The 15,377-nt window shown below is 38.8% G+C and overlaps 1 protein-coding gene across 1 annotated transcript in view; it reads left to right on the plus strand.

Annotated features, from left to right (window-relative positions):
* The window catches only part of auts2a (activator of transcription and developmental regulator AUTS2 a), a 292,397-nt gene that overhangs the window by 60,500 nt on the left and 216,520 nt on the right, over nt 1–15,377 (plus strand). The window contains 1 exon segment of the mRNA XM_035666926.1: nt 14,734–14,946. Within this exon segment, the coding sequence (XP_035522819.1) occupies nt 14,734–14,946 (213 nt within the window).

Here is a 15,377-nt window from a genome sequence, read left to right on the forward strand (position 1 = left end):
ACAAACTTGACGAGACACAACATTTGGCTGGAGAGCTCTGTGTAATCAACTGACCTCCTGCACATAGCACACACTCTGATGTGTTTCACGCGAGTCAGCACCATGCCATTCACCCACAGAAAACAGACATTGTCCTTTCCTATTTTTTATTTTCCACAATATCCTTTTTATAATCCTGTAAGCCAGTCCTTGACCTTCATTCAACTCATCTTGTGCATCTCAACACCCCCCAAATAAACCCCCTGTTCAGTCTTGTAGTTAAGTTAAAGGCATCACTGAAAATAGTGATTTTTGTGTTTGAATGAGTGTGTAATAAGCAGACACTTGATGGAGGGATCACAGGTCTCTGAAATTATGCTCTCAACACTTTCATAACACAAAACCACAACAAACATAAAGCTCTTTTCCCCTGACACACCCTTGTTATTTTCCTTTTTCCACATTCAAGCTTAAAGGATTTTGTCCCCCATCTCGTACATTAGAGGAGCACATTAGGAAGGGATATTTTAATGGCCAGTGTGAACAGCAAGAAAAATCTGCTTCATTGTCCATATGGGTACCTGACCATTGTTTTGTCTTTAAGATTGCTGTAACCAGCAGTGTGTTATATCCACTCCATCTACATGGTCTTCATTTGTTTCTCTTTTCATTGCATAGTAAACCGGAGCAAATAGTAGAGCCTATTATTATAAATGCCTCGGCAAATATTCTTCACTCATGGCTTACAGTAAGTGCAACAATGGGCTGCATTAGACAGTTGAGAACTTAAATGAATTGTTGCATGGAAACTGTAATTGTTACACAAGCTTAGCTACAGCATAGCAACAGCTCTAAATCCCAAAAAGTGCTTGGATTTCACTTCATTAATCCTGGAATGTCTGTATAAGAGATGTGCTCTGTGAAACTAGCTGAGGTCTGGAAGTGTTTTCTGGCACAGTGTGTCTTCTCTGGCACTGTCTTTCCCCTCCATTGTGGAGATGGTGAGCTTTCACTGGGTTTCTAATTACCAGTGGAGGGGCATGTCTGCGCTCTCTTGTTACACTGTTAGCTTTAATGTTCGTGGGCTATAAATAGTGCAGGTGTCGGCTCTCTGGTGAGCAGGAGCCTCTGCTCAGTCTTTATAGAGGCAGGAAATAGAGCTCTGCATGCACAAACATTATTATATTTATTTCATATGAGGTGACTGGTTGGCTGATAAATGATGTTCGCTTTGAGCAAGACGCTATGCTTTTATGGTCAAATATGTTACATTATTATTATTTCAGGAAAATATCTGAATACTCTACAATCAAAAATGGCAAACCACAAACAAAACAAAAAAAAGTAAATAAAATGCTCTATAGCAAACTACAATAAGCCAAAGAAAATGTCTGAAATGCTGATATCCATGATTGAACATTTCTTTTGAATGATGGCTATATATATATATATAAAATTATTATTCATATCAATATCATCAACCACTCATTTATTAATATTTTCATTTCTCATTACTGTAGCAGCATGATTTCCATCACTGCCATCTTGATGCTGAACTGCACTTTTAAGACATCTGCTCTTCATCCAAAGGAAGATTCTTATTCACCGCAGGCTGGAGCAACAAGTTCTTAGATACATAACGAAGGACTGAGAGAGCATCAGTGCAATTTAATGATCTTCTTTCTGTACCCAGTTGCTAAGCAACCTGCACTGTTCTGTCTGAAGCCACGGCGTCCCAAAAGAAACATCATGTCATTGGGCTGAGGAGCGGAGGAATGATATCAGGGAATGCAAAGCCATTGGTAGAATAGTCCCTTTTCTGCTTGTTGACTTTCTTAAGATGCTCATGCTACGTTTTCAATAGCACTTCTGTATGGATTCAAGTAAATGTTTCAATATAACCATAGGTGTGATAATATGACGAGATTTAATCGCCTCCTGCTTGGTGGTCTAAGCATGAAGATGTGACTTTTACAGTAGTCAAGGCTGGAGCCCATTGCGAAAGCCTGCTGGGCTAATCTAACAACCATTCCTTGGCTGGAGAACCCATGGAGGGGCCTCTTTTGTTCAAATACCATTAACTGAACACCGGTGTAGTATGTGGAGAAAAAAGGAGCGAATTAAACCAACTGTTATAAGTTTCTCCCTCTGAAAACCACTGCTTCAGGGCCTGACTGCAGTCTGGTTTTGGCAGCATACAGAAGAGAAGCACATTGAGAACAGGAAGGCTTCATCATCACCCACTATTCATTCCCTCCCTGAGTCAATCTTCTGCTGTGAATCATGGAGGTGGAGGGGAAAAGAAAGAAATAAGAGGGAGTGAGAGCTGTTGCTACAAAACCACAGCTTGAGCGAAATCAAGAATTTCTGTTTCCCTTCTCCCAAATCCCAGGAGAGGGCTTCTTTTCCTTCTGCGGTTGTTGTTCTGGCTCCACCGCACACAGAAATCAGAGAAAACAAAGCTTGTCTTAAGACAACAGTGGACAACAAATGGACTTGGTAAACTTCTGAGAGGATAGATATTAGAACTGCACTTTTTACCCACTGTGGCAATTAATGGTTTCTGTCAATGATTAAAGGAATTAATGTCCTTCATTAAACATCTATGTTTCATGCTGCACCCTTTGCTGACATTACAGTAATGCTGTTACTAGTTGCTTCTCAATTCACCTTGCACAAATGTGGTGGGCAGTCTATTGGTTGTGTTCATTTCTCATGCTTAGATGTTTTCCTTTGAGACAGTCACCAATACCCAAAATAATGGAGAGATGGTGCAAGTGTTTATTCGAGTGGTGGTCTGCATAGGGACTCAGGAGGCTCCAGAAAGACGATAGGGTAGACCATATGGAGCTTGAAAGACAAAACCTAGGACACTGGATATAGTTTAATATTTAATATTAAACTTACTATTGTAATAATTGAAGGCAACTGAGATGCGTGTATTAACATTTTTAGCATTTCCTCACTGGCTGGACAGTAAGAGAACAATATTGAAATTCTCAAGAAATGTCCCCCCCATCCCAGTGGAAATAATGTCCTTGCCCATGTGTTTTTTAAATCATTATTTACATTTACAGCAACATTTCTTCGAAGCGTAGGTCATAATATAAATTGCATATTAACTGCCAATCATGGTGACTATCTTCTGATACTCAAATAAAAGTGCACATTCTGCTACGGCACTTAGCATACCACCACTATAGCCTTTATTATATGAATGCCCCTTGTTTCCTGCTAGCAGCTTTTCGTCATCTTCCTCCCAGCTCTTCATACCCTTGGCTTCCCCTTCAAAAGCTTTTACTGGAGTTTTCAAGTGAATCAGTCTCCACGGCTTCACTACTCCCAGGCTCAGTTTTTGCACTGAGCAGATTTTCTGTCACCATGTGGCAAGCTTGTCAGTTTGTAGTTAGTTGCAAACAAGCAGCATTATGAGCACTATTTGTGTGTGTTTGGCATGTATGTGAGTTTGCCAGTGCTTCTGGCGGTTTCATAAATCTGGTTGCAAGCTTGGCATAAGATGCTTGTCGCTTGAACATGTTTGACTGTAGTTGGATGCAACACTTTTTAGGAAGAAAATTTGCACAGACATGGCACTTGTTGCCCAGAGACTTGCTTTCATAGTGTTGCCAGCTGATGTGTGTGGTTGAATACATTAGTGAGAAATGTAAATAACTAGAAGGTGGCTGGCTGAGCCTTAATTTTATTTGAAGTTATTTCAGTTCTAACAGTGCTCTCAGGTTGTCTGCTACCACCTCAGGGATGGGAACAATTTATCTAATTGTAGATGATAATATATCTAGCTAGAATATATCCCTTTTTTCCAGGATACTCAGTAGTGTCTCAGCACTGGTTTATTTAAGGTGACAGCATGTTTTTAAGCTCATACATTAAACAAAAATCGCTTTGCAACCATCCAAGGAGAATAACACCATTTAGGCACATTTGATGGTGTGGAATATTTCCTTTGTATAAAGATACTCCTGTACAGTATTGAGGCCGACGTTGAAAACCTATGCACGACAGCACAATGGGTTATAGCTAAAAGAATATTAATGGATTGACCATCGCATAGCCAAGAAAAATAAAATAAAATGATTAGGACTTGGATCTTCCCTAATACACATAAATATAATAGCCAATAGTATGTTATAATGATCTGCTTACATTATTTCACAGAGTATGTGCTTTTGGGCTTGTAAGAACTAGATGTTAACTTAAAGTGTTTATTATCGAAGTGTAATTTTCAGTGTCTCTTGCAGATTATAAATAACACTCATTATGCCCAGCCATGAGATGATTTTTTAACAATGAGTGGGTTGTCACTTTTAGACAGCTAAACAAATTGGCCCATTCCGCAGAGTGAATTTTCTTCAGTAATAGTGAATGGCAGAATCCAATAAAAGCTCTGACCCAGTGCAGTCACCGTAAGCAATCCGTGTGCCTGTTTAAGCAAATGGTTCATTTGCCTTTACATCTGTCAGCAATTAGGTGTAATTATTTAAGCCAACAAGGGCAGCTTCAAAGGGTGAAATCCATCCCACGATGCTGCTCTGGCTTGGATTGTTTTCAGCAATGTATTATTTTCCTCCTTGTTGTTTGTTCTCATTTGATCAGGACAGTCTGCACTTCATCTTGTTTCGCAGTATGCTTTGCTTATTCAGGTTGTCACCACACGGCTGGTGTGCATGTTATCTTGCTTTTGTTTGCTTTACACTAAAATCCTTTTATTCATATTCTTCTGCACACAACAGACGACCTGCCAGCTGATGGCTATGTCTCAAATGTAGTCTAATATTAACAAAAGAAATCAACGTTCTGATTCAGTAACACAGCAACACTGTTGGTTTATATCTTTGTGCACCCATTAAAGGGCCACTCTGCCTGCTCTGCTTACTCTGTGATTAACATGAAAAAAGCCAGGCTGGATCTGCTCCTCATGTTTATTTAATCAGGGTAAATGTTGTGGGTTCTTGTGGCTCATGCTGAATATGTTTGTTTTTCATTAAGTCCTGTGCTCTGCTGGCGTCTCTGCAGAAGGCCTAATTTCCCTCCTGTTAAGATGCATACTGGAAACACATGTATGCTCACAAGCACACACACATATGCAGCGTAACAAATACACACTCATATGAATTTGTGAGGTCTTGTTGCCAATTTGATCAATGTTGTAAGATCCTTTAAGCAACAGTATTTTTAGAAAAAACTCCAACCTTCCACCCACTACAAGCCTGGTGTTACATTGTCACTCTGTGGCTGCAATCCAGCCATTTGATTGCTATCTCTGATACAATATGTGTGACCGGCAGCGCTTTGTTTTATTTGGGTAAAATCAGTTGTTATGTTTCTCTCAGGACGCCTGATAAGACTGAATGACACAAATGGAACCTGGTTGCTGAGATCTCCCTTTACCTCAGCTCCCCTCAATCCTGTCTGCTCTCCCAGAAGAAAAAGAATCCGTATTTGTTGAACAGCCAGACACAACCAGGAAATCAGATCGTCATACACAGGATATCCCCTTGTCTTTTTTCACGCACCCTCCAGACTCAAATGGAAAAAAATCTCTAGTATGATGAGATTAGTGCCAGGAAATTGGCTAGGTGTCTTTTGTCTGTGTGTATGTGAGTATAGTGTGTCTGTGTGTGCATTTTGAAGTGGACATTGTTTTGTCAGGCCCCGCTATTGCTGGGAGAGTGCTATGTGAGAAACAAGGGAACTGGTGAACAAACATCTTGTAGATGGTTAGGTCTGTCAGGGGAATAATTTACAGCCTACCTGAAAAGCTCTACCAGCATCAGACAACCCCCCCCCCCCACCCCACTTATTATGTGCAGCAATACCATAGCAGACATTGGCTTATATTCACCTGAAAGATTCTCTGCAGCTGTGTGTATGTGTGTATGTGTATGTGTGTATTTTTGTGTGAGCACCTGCACAGAAGGTAGACAGAACTTCGGAGAATGGTTTTAGGAGACTGGAGCTAGGAGGGGTTCCAGTTTCTTGTGAAACATTTCTAGCCTGTCTCTTATTGTATAGTACAGTATATGTGATATGATACATCTGCCTCCCAATAATGCTGTAGTGCTCTCAGTTATTCCATTAGTTTAATGGTTTGATTGTTGAGGTGATTGAGGGAGGTCTCTGTCTATTCCCAGTGGCTCCGACAAAGCAAGGCACCATGATCCCTGATTGAGATTACATAAATGTTCGTCATTATAATCCTCTTAAATGATTTATTTAGGTAATCTATGGGGATTACTTAAGGAACAAATTACTATTATCTGTACTTTCTGTTTACCATATTTACCTAATCCAGCAATACCCCTTGAGATCACAGATTTTTGAGGGAACCTGTCTTGTGAATCATTATCATTGTGGTTTATGATGGGCTACATTCAGTGATCCATCACTGCAGATGAACATGATCTGGTGTTAATCTGGAACGGACAGTGTAAAAAGGAAAAGTTAATGCCTCCCTTTGGAAGCAAGAAGGGAGGGCAGAGCCTATGATGTGCCAAAATATTTCTCAAAATAATATAATATAACAGTAATATCAGTGCTTTGGATATTTATAGTGATACAAGAAAAAAAAACTCTGTGAGGTTGTACATCAGCTGTCTTAGTTTATTATTTAAGTATGCTAAGATTTGCTAATTGGCGCTAAACATAACGTACAGGTACAGCTGAGGCTGATGGAAATGTATGTATATATATAAAATATAATAAAAGGTTAATTCAGAGTAAGCTTTAGTTTTTTTTCCTGGAAACAAGGTCATACTCTGCTCCGCTGCTTTTGGGTTGAAGTTGTAATTATTATAGTTTTTATCACTATTACTATCAGGAAAATAGTGGTTAAAACAATGTGTTCACTATGTGAACTGTTGTGAGTGTTTGATCTGCAGGAGAAAAAGTGATGATGGTTTAAATGTCCTCATGTCAGGCCCTTTACTGTTATGTGTAGATATGAGTGCTTGGAGTAGATCCTATTTGTGCAGCACAGGCCAAGCTTTAGATCTCAAAATAAGTATTACGCCAAGTTGTCCTGAAGCATTGTGTTTAGCAATTGTTCCAGCTTTGCTGCCTTTGATGGCAACCTTGAGTCCATTGAATAAATACTGTTAACCTCCCTAAACTCAACGTTTCAAATTTACAATGGCTGCAATCAAGCTGGAATTCATTCATTCAAATTTACTAGCAAAGAAATTTCCTGTCTTCTGCCTCAAAGATTTTCTCAAAGCTCACCAGAAAATGTGGCTATGAATGCACCTGGAGTGCTTTCGTAGTTTTCAGAAGATTTTGAATTGTGCGTTGACTTTTTAATTCATTGCATTGTTATATTAGACCACAGTTAAATCAGCCCAAATGTGATCAGAGGTCAACATGGGTTTAATAATAATAATAATAATAATAATAATAATACATTTTATTTATAGAGAGCTATTCAAGGATCTCAGACACTACACATAAGTTAATATACGTACGTTAGAAACGTAATACAATCATATAACCAAAATTAATAAAATAGTTTTTTTTTATGAAATTCAGTCTCTACCCTCTCACTTTTCGTTCCTTTGTCTGCATTCAGGAGCTGCTGTCCTCTCAAGTACCTCTCAGGTCTTTTCGTGTTGTCTGATTTCTCTGAGCTGCAGGTCAACTTGCTGGATAGACTGCTGAATGATTTTTCTTGCAGGACCTTGTCCCTCTTGTCTCATTCTTGTAGGAAAATACTTGAGCTGCCTGGTGCTCTGCAGTTATTCAAGATGCATAAACTGAATGCTAAGTGAAAACACTAGTGTGTACATGGATATCCATATGTTTGACTGAGGTTAAATTCCTCCAATGTTCTGCATTGGTAATACTGTGCCTATCCAGGTCTGTCAGTTGTATTGCTGATGACAACACTGGCCAGTGCTCAGAAGCTTCAGCCGCCGGTACACCGCGCTGTGGAGAGATATGGGTTGCTCTTACTCTAGTTTTGTCTTAAATGTGTTTGTTAGACATACTCAGTCTAGGGATTAATAAATTGCCACAAATAAGAATTGCAGGTGTTTTTGTATCCACTCCAGTAGTTGTGAATTTGACAAACGCTACAGAAGGACTTGGAGGTTGCTTAGTCCTTATTTAGCCATGATTTGGGGTTTAGAACCAAAAGAATAAAAATACCAAAGAGGAATTAGGTGTTTTTGCCACTAAGTTATTTTTCAGTTTGATGCTAAATCTGGTCAAACAGTACTTATCTGACCTCAGTGCTGAATTGTTATTCCAGCTGTCTTTAATCTTAACAGAATATTTAGTAGAGAGCCATCTGGAACATGAAGCCAGTAGTGATGCAGTAGTTTGTTCCATCATACCACAGGAATTGAATTAATCCTTAAAACAAGCTCAATTTCCATGCATTACTGGTTCAGGACTGTGAAACTAACTTGTGTGTTGTCTTTGTGCTGTGGAAGGAGTATTACATAGGAGCAGTACATAAGCAAAACCATGGATTCAAAGTACAAAGCTTGAATTTTGTTGGTACATCTCATCACTCCCTAAAATAAACTCTTTCCTTGGCCGCCTTCTCTGTAAATTGGATCAACAACCTCCACAGTGAACGATAATTATAAACACTGAAATACACATTTTTTTGACATAGTTAAAACTTCTTCTTCTACTTGACTGTTCAATGAGTTGGTTATTATTAGGTTTCATTAAACTTTGAAAGATTTGTTTATTTTATTAGCTGCAGCTTATGATTAATTAAATTAATCCTGTTGATTACATTGTCAGTTAATAATTAAAAAAAAAACAAATCCCCATTACAATTTTTCATGACGTAAGAATGACATGTTTTGTCTAACTTAAAACCCAAAGAGATTCATTTTACAATGTTGTACACCAGAGAAAAGCAGGAAATCATCATGAAAGAGGCGGAACTAGTAAATGTTTTGCATTTTTACTTGTAAAACAACTGAAATGATTAATAGATTGTCAGAATGGTTTGTGATTTCTTCTCTGTCAATTAACTGACTAATTGACTTTAATTCCTTTCAGTTTATGTGTTTGTCAGATGGTTGAACAGCGTGTGAGAGTGTGTTGCTTACAGAAGCTCTTATCTTTCAAAAATGTGATTGTCATGTCACTCATTTTAGTATTTTTAATATCAATTTAGAATTATGTCAGTGTATATCACTTCACCCCAGTTATCTCCCTGCTGTGCCAAAAAACACTATTTTCAAAAAGAATAATTTATTAAGAAGTTGGAATGCAAGAATTTTAAGTGGAGGTTCAGTGCAAGGTGTATAACTCCAAACTTAAAACCTCACATGAATATGTTAATGTAGATGAATTTATATATACAGCAGATATTATGATCAATATTGTGTACACATCCTGATAATGCTATGGACTGAAGAAGTTGCTGTGCCAGTGACGGCCATGTGTAGGTATCATTCTCACTGGGGTTTGACCCATTAAATTACATATGAAGTAGTTCAGCTGCTCTAATCACACCTGTAATTGGTTACATCACCACAAACAGCAGCAGTGTATTACCCAGCAATTTGTTACACTCAACACTTAGAGCTTGCTTAATGCTATTTCACACCTACTGAAAATGTGATAATCAGGTCAAGGACTCCCTAAAGAATGGGAGACAATTCACTGCTCAACTTAACTAGGTAGCTGAAGTTAATTTGGGCTGTTGTCCCAGAGTCCTGGAGTACCCCACAAGGAGAGATTGTACTTATCAGTCTTTATTAGCATTCATTAGATCTCCAATTATTGTTTACTTTATCTGTTGATGTTGTTGATGTTTGAAGTGTGTGTGTGTGTGTGTGTGTGTGTGTGTGTGTGTCATTAAGTTGTGCGTTTGAGTGCTCTCTCTGCCTCTCCATCTCTCTCACCATCTCTGTCAGTTCGTGTTTTCTGCCCCCATCCATCCCTCTCTCTTTTCCTCTCTGTTGGGAGTCCAGTTTGTGTAAACTAATTAAATTGTCACAGTAAGACAAGTTGATCAGACTCTTTGATCAGCCTCACGCTGGCTTGTCTGTTTGGTGGCTCAAATGCCAGCATGCTGTGAGAGACCAGAGAAGGTCCAGCTTGTTAATATACTGCTGTAGTCATTGAGTTCAGAGTGCTCCTGCAAATGGAGGAAAGACAGGAAAGGTTCTCCATGGTGGTGTTCAAACACAAAACAAAGGAGAGTGAAAGAGGGGGCATAAGAATGCATCGAATGAATTAAACCCCCTTACATGTGTGAGAAGATGATGGTTGTCTTAAGGGCTCTGCTAAAGCCTTCTTAAATCAATTCTGAAATACAGCTATGTGAAGTTATTACATAGTAGAGCAGAGTTTCATATGGGTACAATTTGTATACTGAAAGTTAGTCAGTGAACAGGAAGAGCATACATAGATGTTTCTAAGAAAAAAAGCAAGCACACAAATTAAATTTTTTGGATTGGATGAGACATATCCCATGCTGCAGTGATTATTGAATCCTGCTCCTGGAATAAGCCACTGACCGCACTCTGCCCCTTCAATTCGTCATATTTATGTACTGATTCATTTCAGTTTATTATTTTAAACCGTATGTATTCTCTGGCAGGCATAGCTTTCCATTGTTTCATTCAGCCTCTCCCTGACTGTGATAGTAGCATACGACGCTACTGTCACAGTCAGGAAGAGGAGAGGCTGTTTCACATTTATTCTTCACAACTGTACTGTATATGAATTGTTGAGCAGCTTTGGAATATTTGACAGAAAATTGCATGAGGTGAACAATATTAATCGACTGCAGGTAGCTTTTGACATTAGCTCCAGATCCAGTTTGCAATCATATCTGGGTATCTGCTATAATGACACATTAACAGTGAAAGTTATACAGTAGATCCCCTCCAGACATGTTCTGCTTTGAATAATTTTATGTAATGTATGTTGTTATGATATGACTTTTCATTACTAAACTTATAATTCCATCTACTCCTTCACTCTGATTGAAAAGAAATCCAGAATATATAAATATGTATAATTTTGCCTTAAAATATCAGATTAATAACAGAATATTTGAAAGTAATATGTTTTTATCTCACATTAGATGTGATACATTGTACAACCCGAATCCAAACTTAATAAAAAAAAATTAAAATAAAGTTGATTATAATAGCTGCCTTCCAGATTGTAACCTGTTGTAAGGACACCTGCCGACATGCATTGCCACTAAATGCCACAGTGTAATTACTTTGTACACTGCCAGACAATCACCGTAATGAAAGCTAGTAAGAATGAGCCATATTGAGCAATTACTTTTTTTCAGTGTCATCATAATGCGCTGAAATAAGGAATTTGTCTTGCTATTGTTCAGTGAGCAGGCAAAACATAATGTGCATCATTTATTCCACGCAATCAGTTGGTTTGGAGGCTTAGACGCATGCAGAAAGCAAGCACAATGAAAGCTCTCTCAGCCCCATCATAACTTTGTCACATATTCTGTGTACTGACAATGCATGTCATGTTGCATTATTTGCCTTGGATGAGTGTGGGCGGAAAAGGCAAACAAGATTAGTTGATGCATGCACTTGTTTTTCTACGAGTGAATCAAGGCCTTTAGAAATGGTTTAGTGAGTCAGTGCCAGTAGCACACCCATCAAACTCATCCTTTTGACAGCAGTGCATATCTGTAACACTGGTGAAGTAATTCTCTACAGGCATGCTAAGGTTGGTTCGAGGTGGTCCTTCGCCGAGCAACTGCTGCTGCTTGAAATGTGGTGGATTTTTTTCCACCAGTATTTTGTGGAAAATGTGTCTTGATTTCATTCCTCATGTGCACTGTACACCAAATATGAGGCGCACTGTGGTTTCTGTGGGCTGTGGGATAAATCCTGGACTGAGGCAGGGTTTAGTGGAGTCAAGCGTGAGTGCAGTTATAAACCACACCTAAAAATGTCTTCACTCTAAGAAGAAGAAAAATGCCCCAGTATGTGTGAGGTGAATGTGAGTGTCTATTACGCAGGTAAAAGTATCAATACCTTAAAGTAAAACTAGGGGGAATTCAGACTAAAAACAGCCTAACATTTAGTGTAGGGTAGGAGTGTTGTTTAGGTACCAGTGATACAATGAAATACACTGCATAATGGGTAATATTATTAGATTTTGCAGCCTTGGAAAATGATCACAGTGGTCACTATATTTTCTTTCGTCACCATGGTCACGATGTAAACTGTAGAATTGCACCACTCCAAAGCAGTGTCTTGCTAGATAATGTCAGGTTGCATTGCATTGACAGTTGATGGACTGGTCTCATTCAAATGAATGATTGGGCTGCATGTCTTTTCATCAGGGCTCAAGTCAGTCTGAATACAGCCTCACTACACTGCAAATAAATGTAGTAAAGTATTCGCAGCAAAATATACTTAAAGGACTGATGTGTAGGATTTAGTGGCATCTAGTGAATTTGCAGATGGCAGCCGTTTGAATACAGTTGCCTCAACCTCCTTTCCAAGTGTGTAGGAGAAACTATGGTTGCAAAAGGCCTAGAGCCAGTGTTTGGTTTGTCCATTCTAGGGTACTGTAGAAGCATGGCAGTTCAACAAGGCGGCTTGCTCCCTGTAGATAAAAATTGCTCATTCCTAAGTAAAAAACCCACAGATTGTTATTAGTTATTATGAGGACAGCCATATGTAGGAATAGCATTGTCTGCCAATAGATCTCTCTAAATGGTACACACTGGACCTTTAAAAGTATACAGAGTAAAAGAACTCAACTGGCATCAGTGTGATTGTAATAATAATAATAAGATTATTTTGTTATTATGAATGCATTACTGTGTATTTGACTTTACATACTGGAAGATAGTTAAATCTATAACATTTCATCGTATTTTACAGTTCATTATATATTTTGATTAATAACTTTGATCTTCAAAGTAACTGTTAACTCTAGCTGTAAAATAAATGTAGTTGCCCCTGGAGAGTGTCCATGATCCATCTGAACCTTAATTTAACCTAAATTTGTGATAACACAGAAATGAGGGAAATAATCCCTGTCATTTAGTGGAAAATTGGCAACTTTTCAAGTAGCAGAGATTTGGAGGATTTAGAAAGCAGAAGATAGAATAAGCCAAGCCATATCAAGAATATTGTAAAAACGGCAAAGAGGAGCGTTATTGTTGTTGCAGGAATAATCCTCACACACTCATTGTCATGGTTAAAAAAAGAAAACAGTACACATGACTGCAGAGAAAAGGTCCTTTTTAAGCTACCACATCATAAATATATTACATTTCTTTGCCCTAAAAGTGTTCATGAATCCAGACGTTAATGCCACTAGATAGTCTCACAACCATGTCTCTCCAGCCTTAAAATGTTGCGGAGTATTGACATGTCATTAGTGGAACTGTAGCAGCTTTGCACCTTCCCCTTCAGCAGTCAGCCTTCACTCTGATGGCTGCTTCGCTAGCTTGAATGTCTCCCTGGGGGTATTAACACCAATGGCTCTTTGGTCCACAGTGGAGCAAAAGAGGTCACCCTTTCAAATAACAAAGCTGATTTGTTCCATAAGTTTTACTGTGGGCGGCTGTGATACATTACACAGTCTCTCAGCAGCAGATGAGTGGTTCTATTGATCAGCCCTGTCAAACTGTATAACCCCATGTGTGTACATTGCAATATTGGAGTTGTAGCTTATCGGTTTGTGTTCAGAATCCAGTTTTCTTCATGAAAAGAAATGTCTTCTGATGTAGTTTTTTTATGTGTTGGGCAAACTAAGCATAAAAAGTGTTGATGTTTCTTGCTGCACTTGTGCTGTCCTGTTACTGGCTCAGAAATGTGCCTTACAGGTAAACACAAGCTTAATCAAAGTTTCTAAATGTCTGCGTCTTTGCCTCTTCTACTTCATGCCACGCTTAAATGTTGTTCAGAGTCTTTACAGTTCATCCTGGAGAGACCATGACTATCTATACCAAATGTCTTGACAGCCATTGTAGAAGTTGCTGAGACATTTCAATCAAAACCATAAATATCAACTTCATGGGGACACTACAGTAAATATAAGGAGACCATAAAGTTCTTTAGTATTCATCATCTGGGAACCACAAATGTCTGTACAAAATGATATGCCATCAGTTAATAAATGAAACCTTTGACCTGCTGGTGCCACTGGATGAAAATTCAGAGGGTTAATGTCAAAATGCCATGACAACCCACCCAGAAGAATTCTAAAAATAGGAGTTGTAAAAAGACAACTAATTCCCACTGTTTTTGGCACATACCACCTCACTGCAACATCATCCTGCTGGGGTCCCATTTTGCTCTTTCTCTCATTATTCCTATTTTGTCTCTACTGTGTACTTTCAAATAAAAGAAAATGGAAAAAAAAAAAAACCTAACAAAGAACCACTTTTCTGCTGCTCTTTGTTGAAGAAAATCTTGTGATAATACACTGTATCTAAAGCCTTTCTGCACAATTGCCCCTCAGTTTGGAGCAGATTCTCTGCACTGCTGTAGAGTGGAAATTTGCTACCTGTCAAACCGGGCTTTTATGAGTGGATGTTCCACTCTTTTTTTCTTCAAGCTCTTGAGTGTGCTAATGAGCAGGTTTTCTTAGGTTCAGAAATGTAATGAAACATTGATTTGACTGTTGATGGACCATATGATTATAGAGTGCTCAAAAGGCCAGCTGCACAGCTCATACATGCTGTAAAACACATTACCAGTGGTAGTGACATTTTTTTTGTTTTTATACTAATTTAGGCTTTCTCTTGTGCTGTTTCCTCTCTAGAAGAACATGACACTGAAGCCCCCAGAGTGCAGAGACAACCAGGCAGGGCCCCTGCACAAGAAAAAGCCTGTCAGGGTCCCTAACGGCCTGAGCCTGGAGCCCTGCAAGAACAATCACCACCACCAACAGCCTTCAGACCAGGAGAACAACCCCCGCCTTGCACACACACAGGGCAAGAGGAAGAAGAAGCACCTGAACAAGAAACACACAGTGGTGAGTACTGATGTCCTATATGCTATAAATCATATTATGGCAAATGTTTCAGAGTACTAGATTTTCATTCTGAGCCCTTTGTACTTCCTTACTTCACCATACTTTTTCATGAAGCTGAGAAAAAATAGTGTGCGCTTCTATAATCTTGAAATCAGTTGTCGACACAGCGAGTAGTACAAGTATTTTTAAAATAATGCTGTAGTTGTTTTTCTGTTCCTCTTGGCTCAATGTTCGCTTTTTGTCAATGCACCAAGTGTGTGTGTTGTTATATCCAATCTGTAGTTAGGGAAATGTAAAACAACTATATCCTTAATGCAAGCCCCTGCAGGGGTGTTGTTTAGTCCACTGTTTGGCACACAGGCACTGTATGGGCTGATATTTGTGTCAGTAGAAACTGAATTTGAATTATTTAGAGCTGAATCTGAATTGCC

Source organism: Morone saxatilis, unplaced genomic scaffold (genome assembly GCF_004916995.1).
Source record: "Morone saxatilis isolate NCDOM2014 unplaced genomic scaffold, NCSU_SB_2.0 Contig20, whole genome shotgun sequence".
NCBI lineage: Eukaryota > Metazoa > Chordata > Actinopteri > Moronidae > Morone > Morone saxatilis.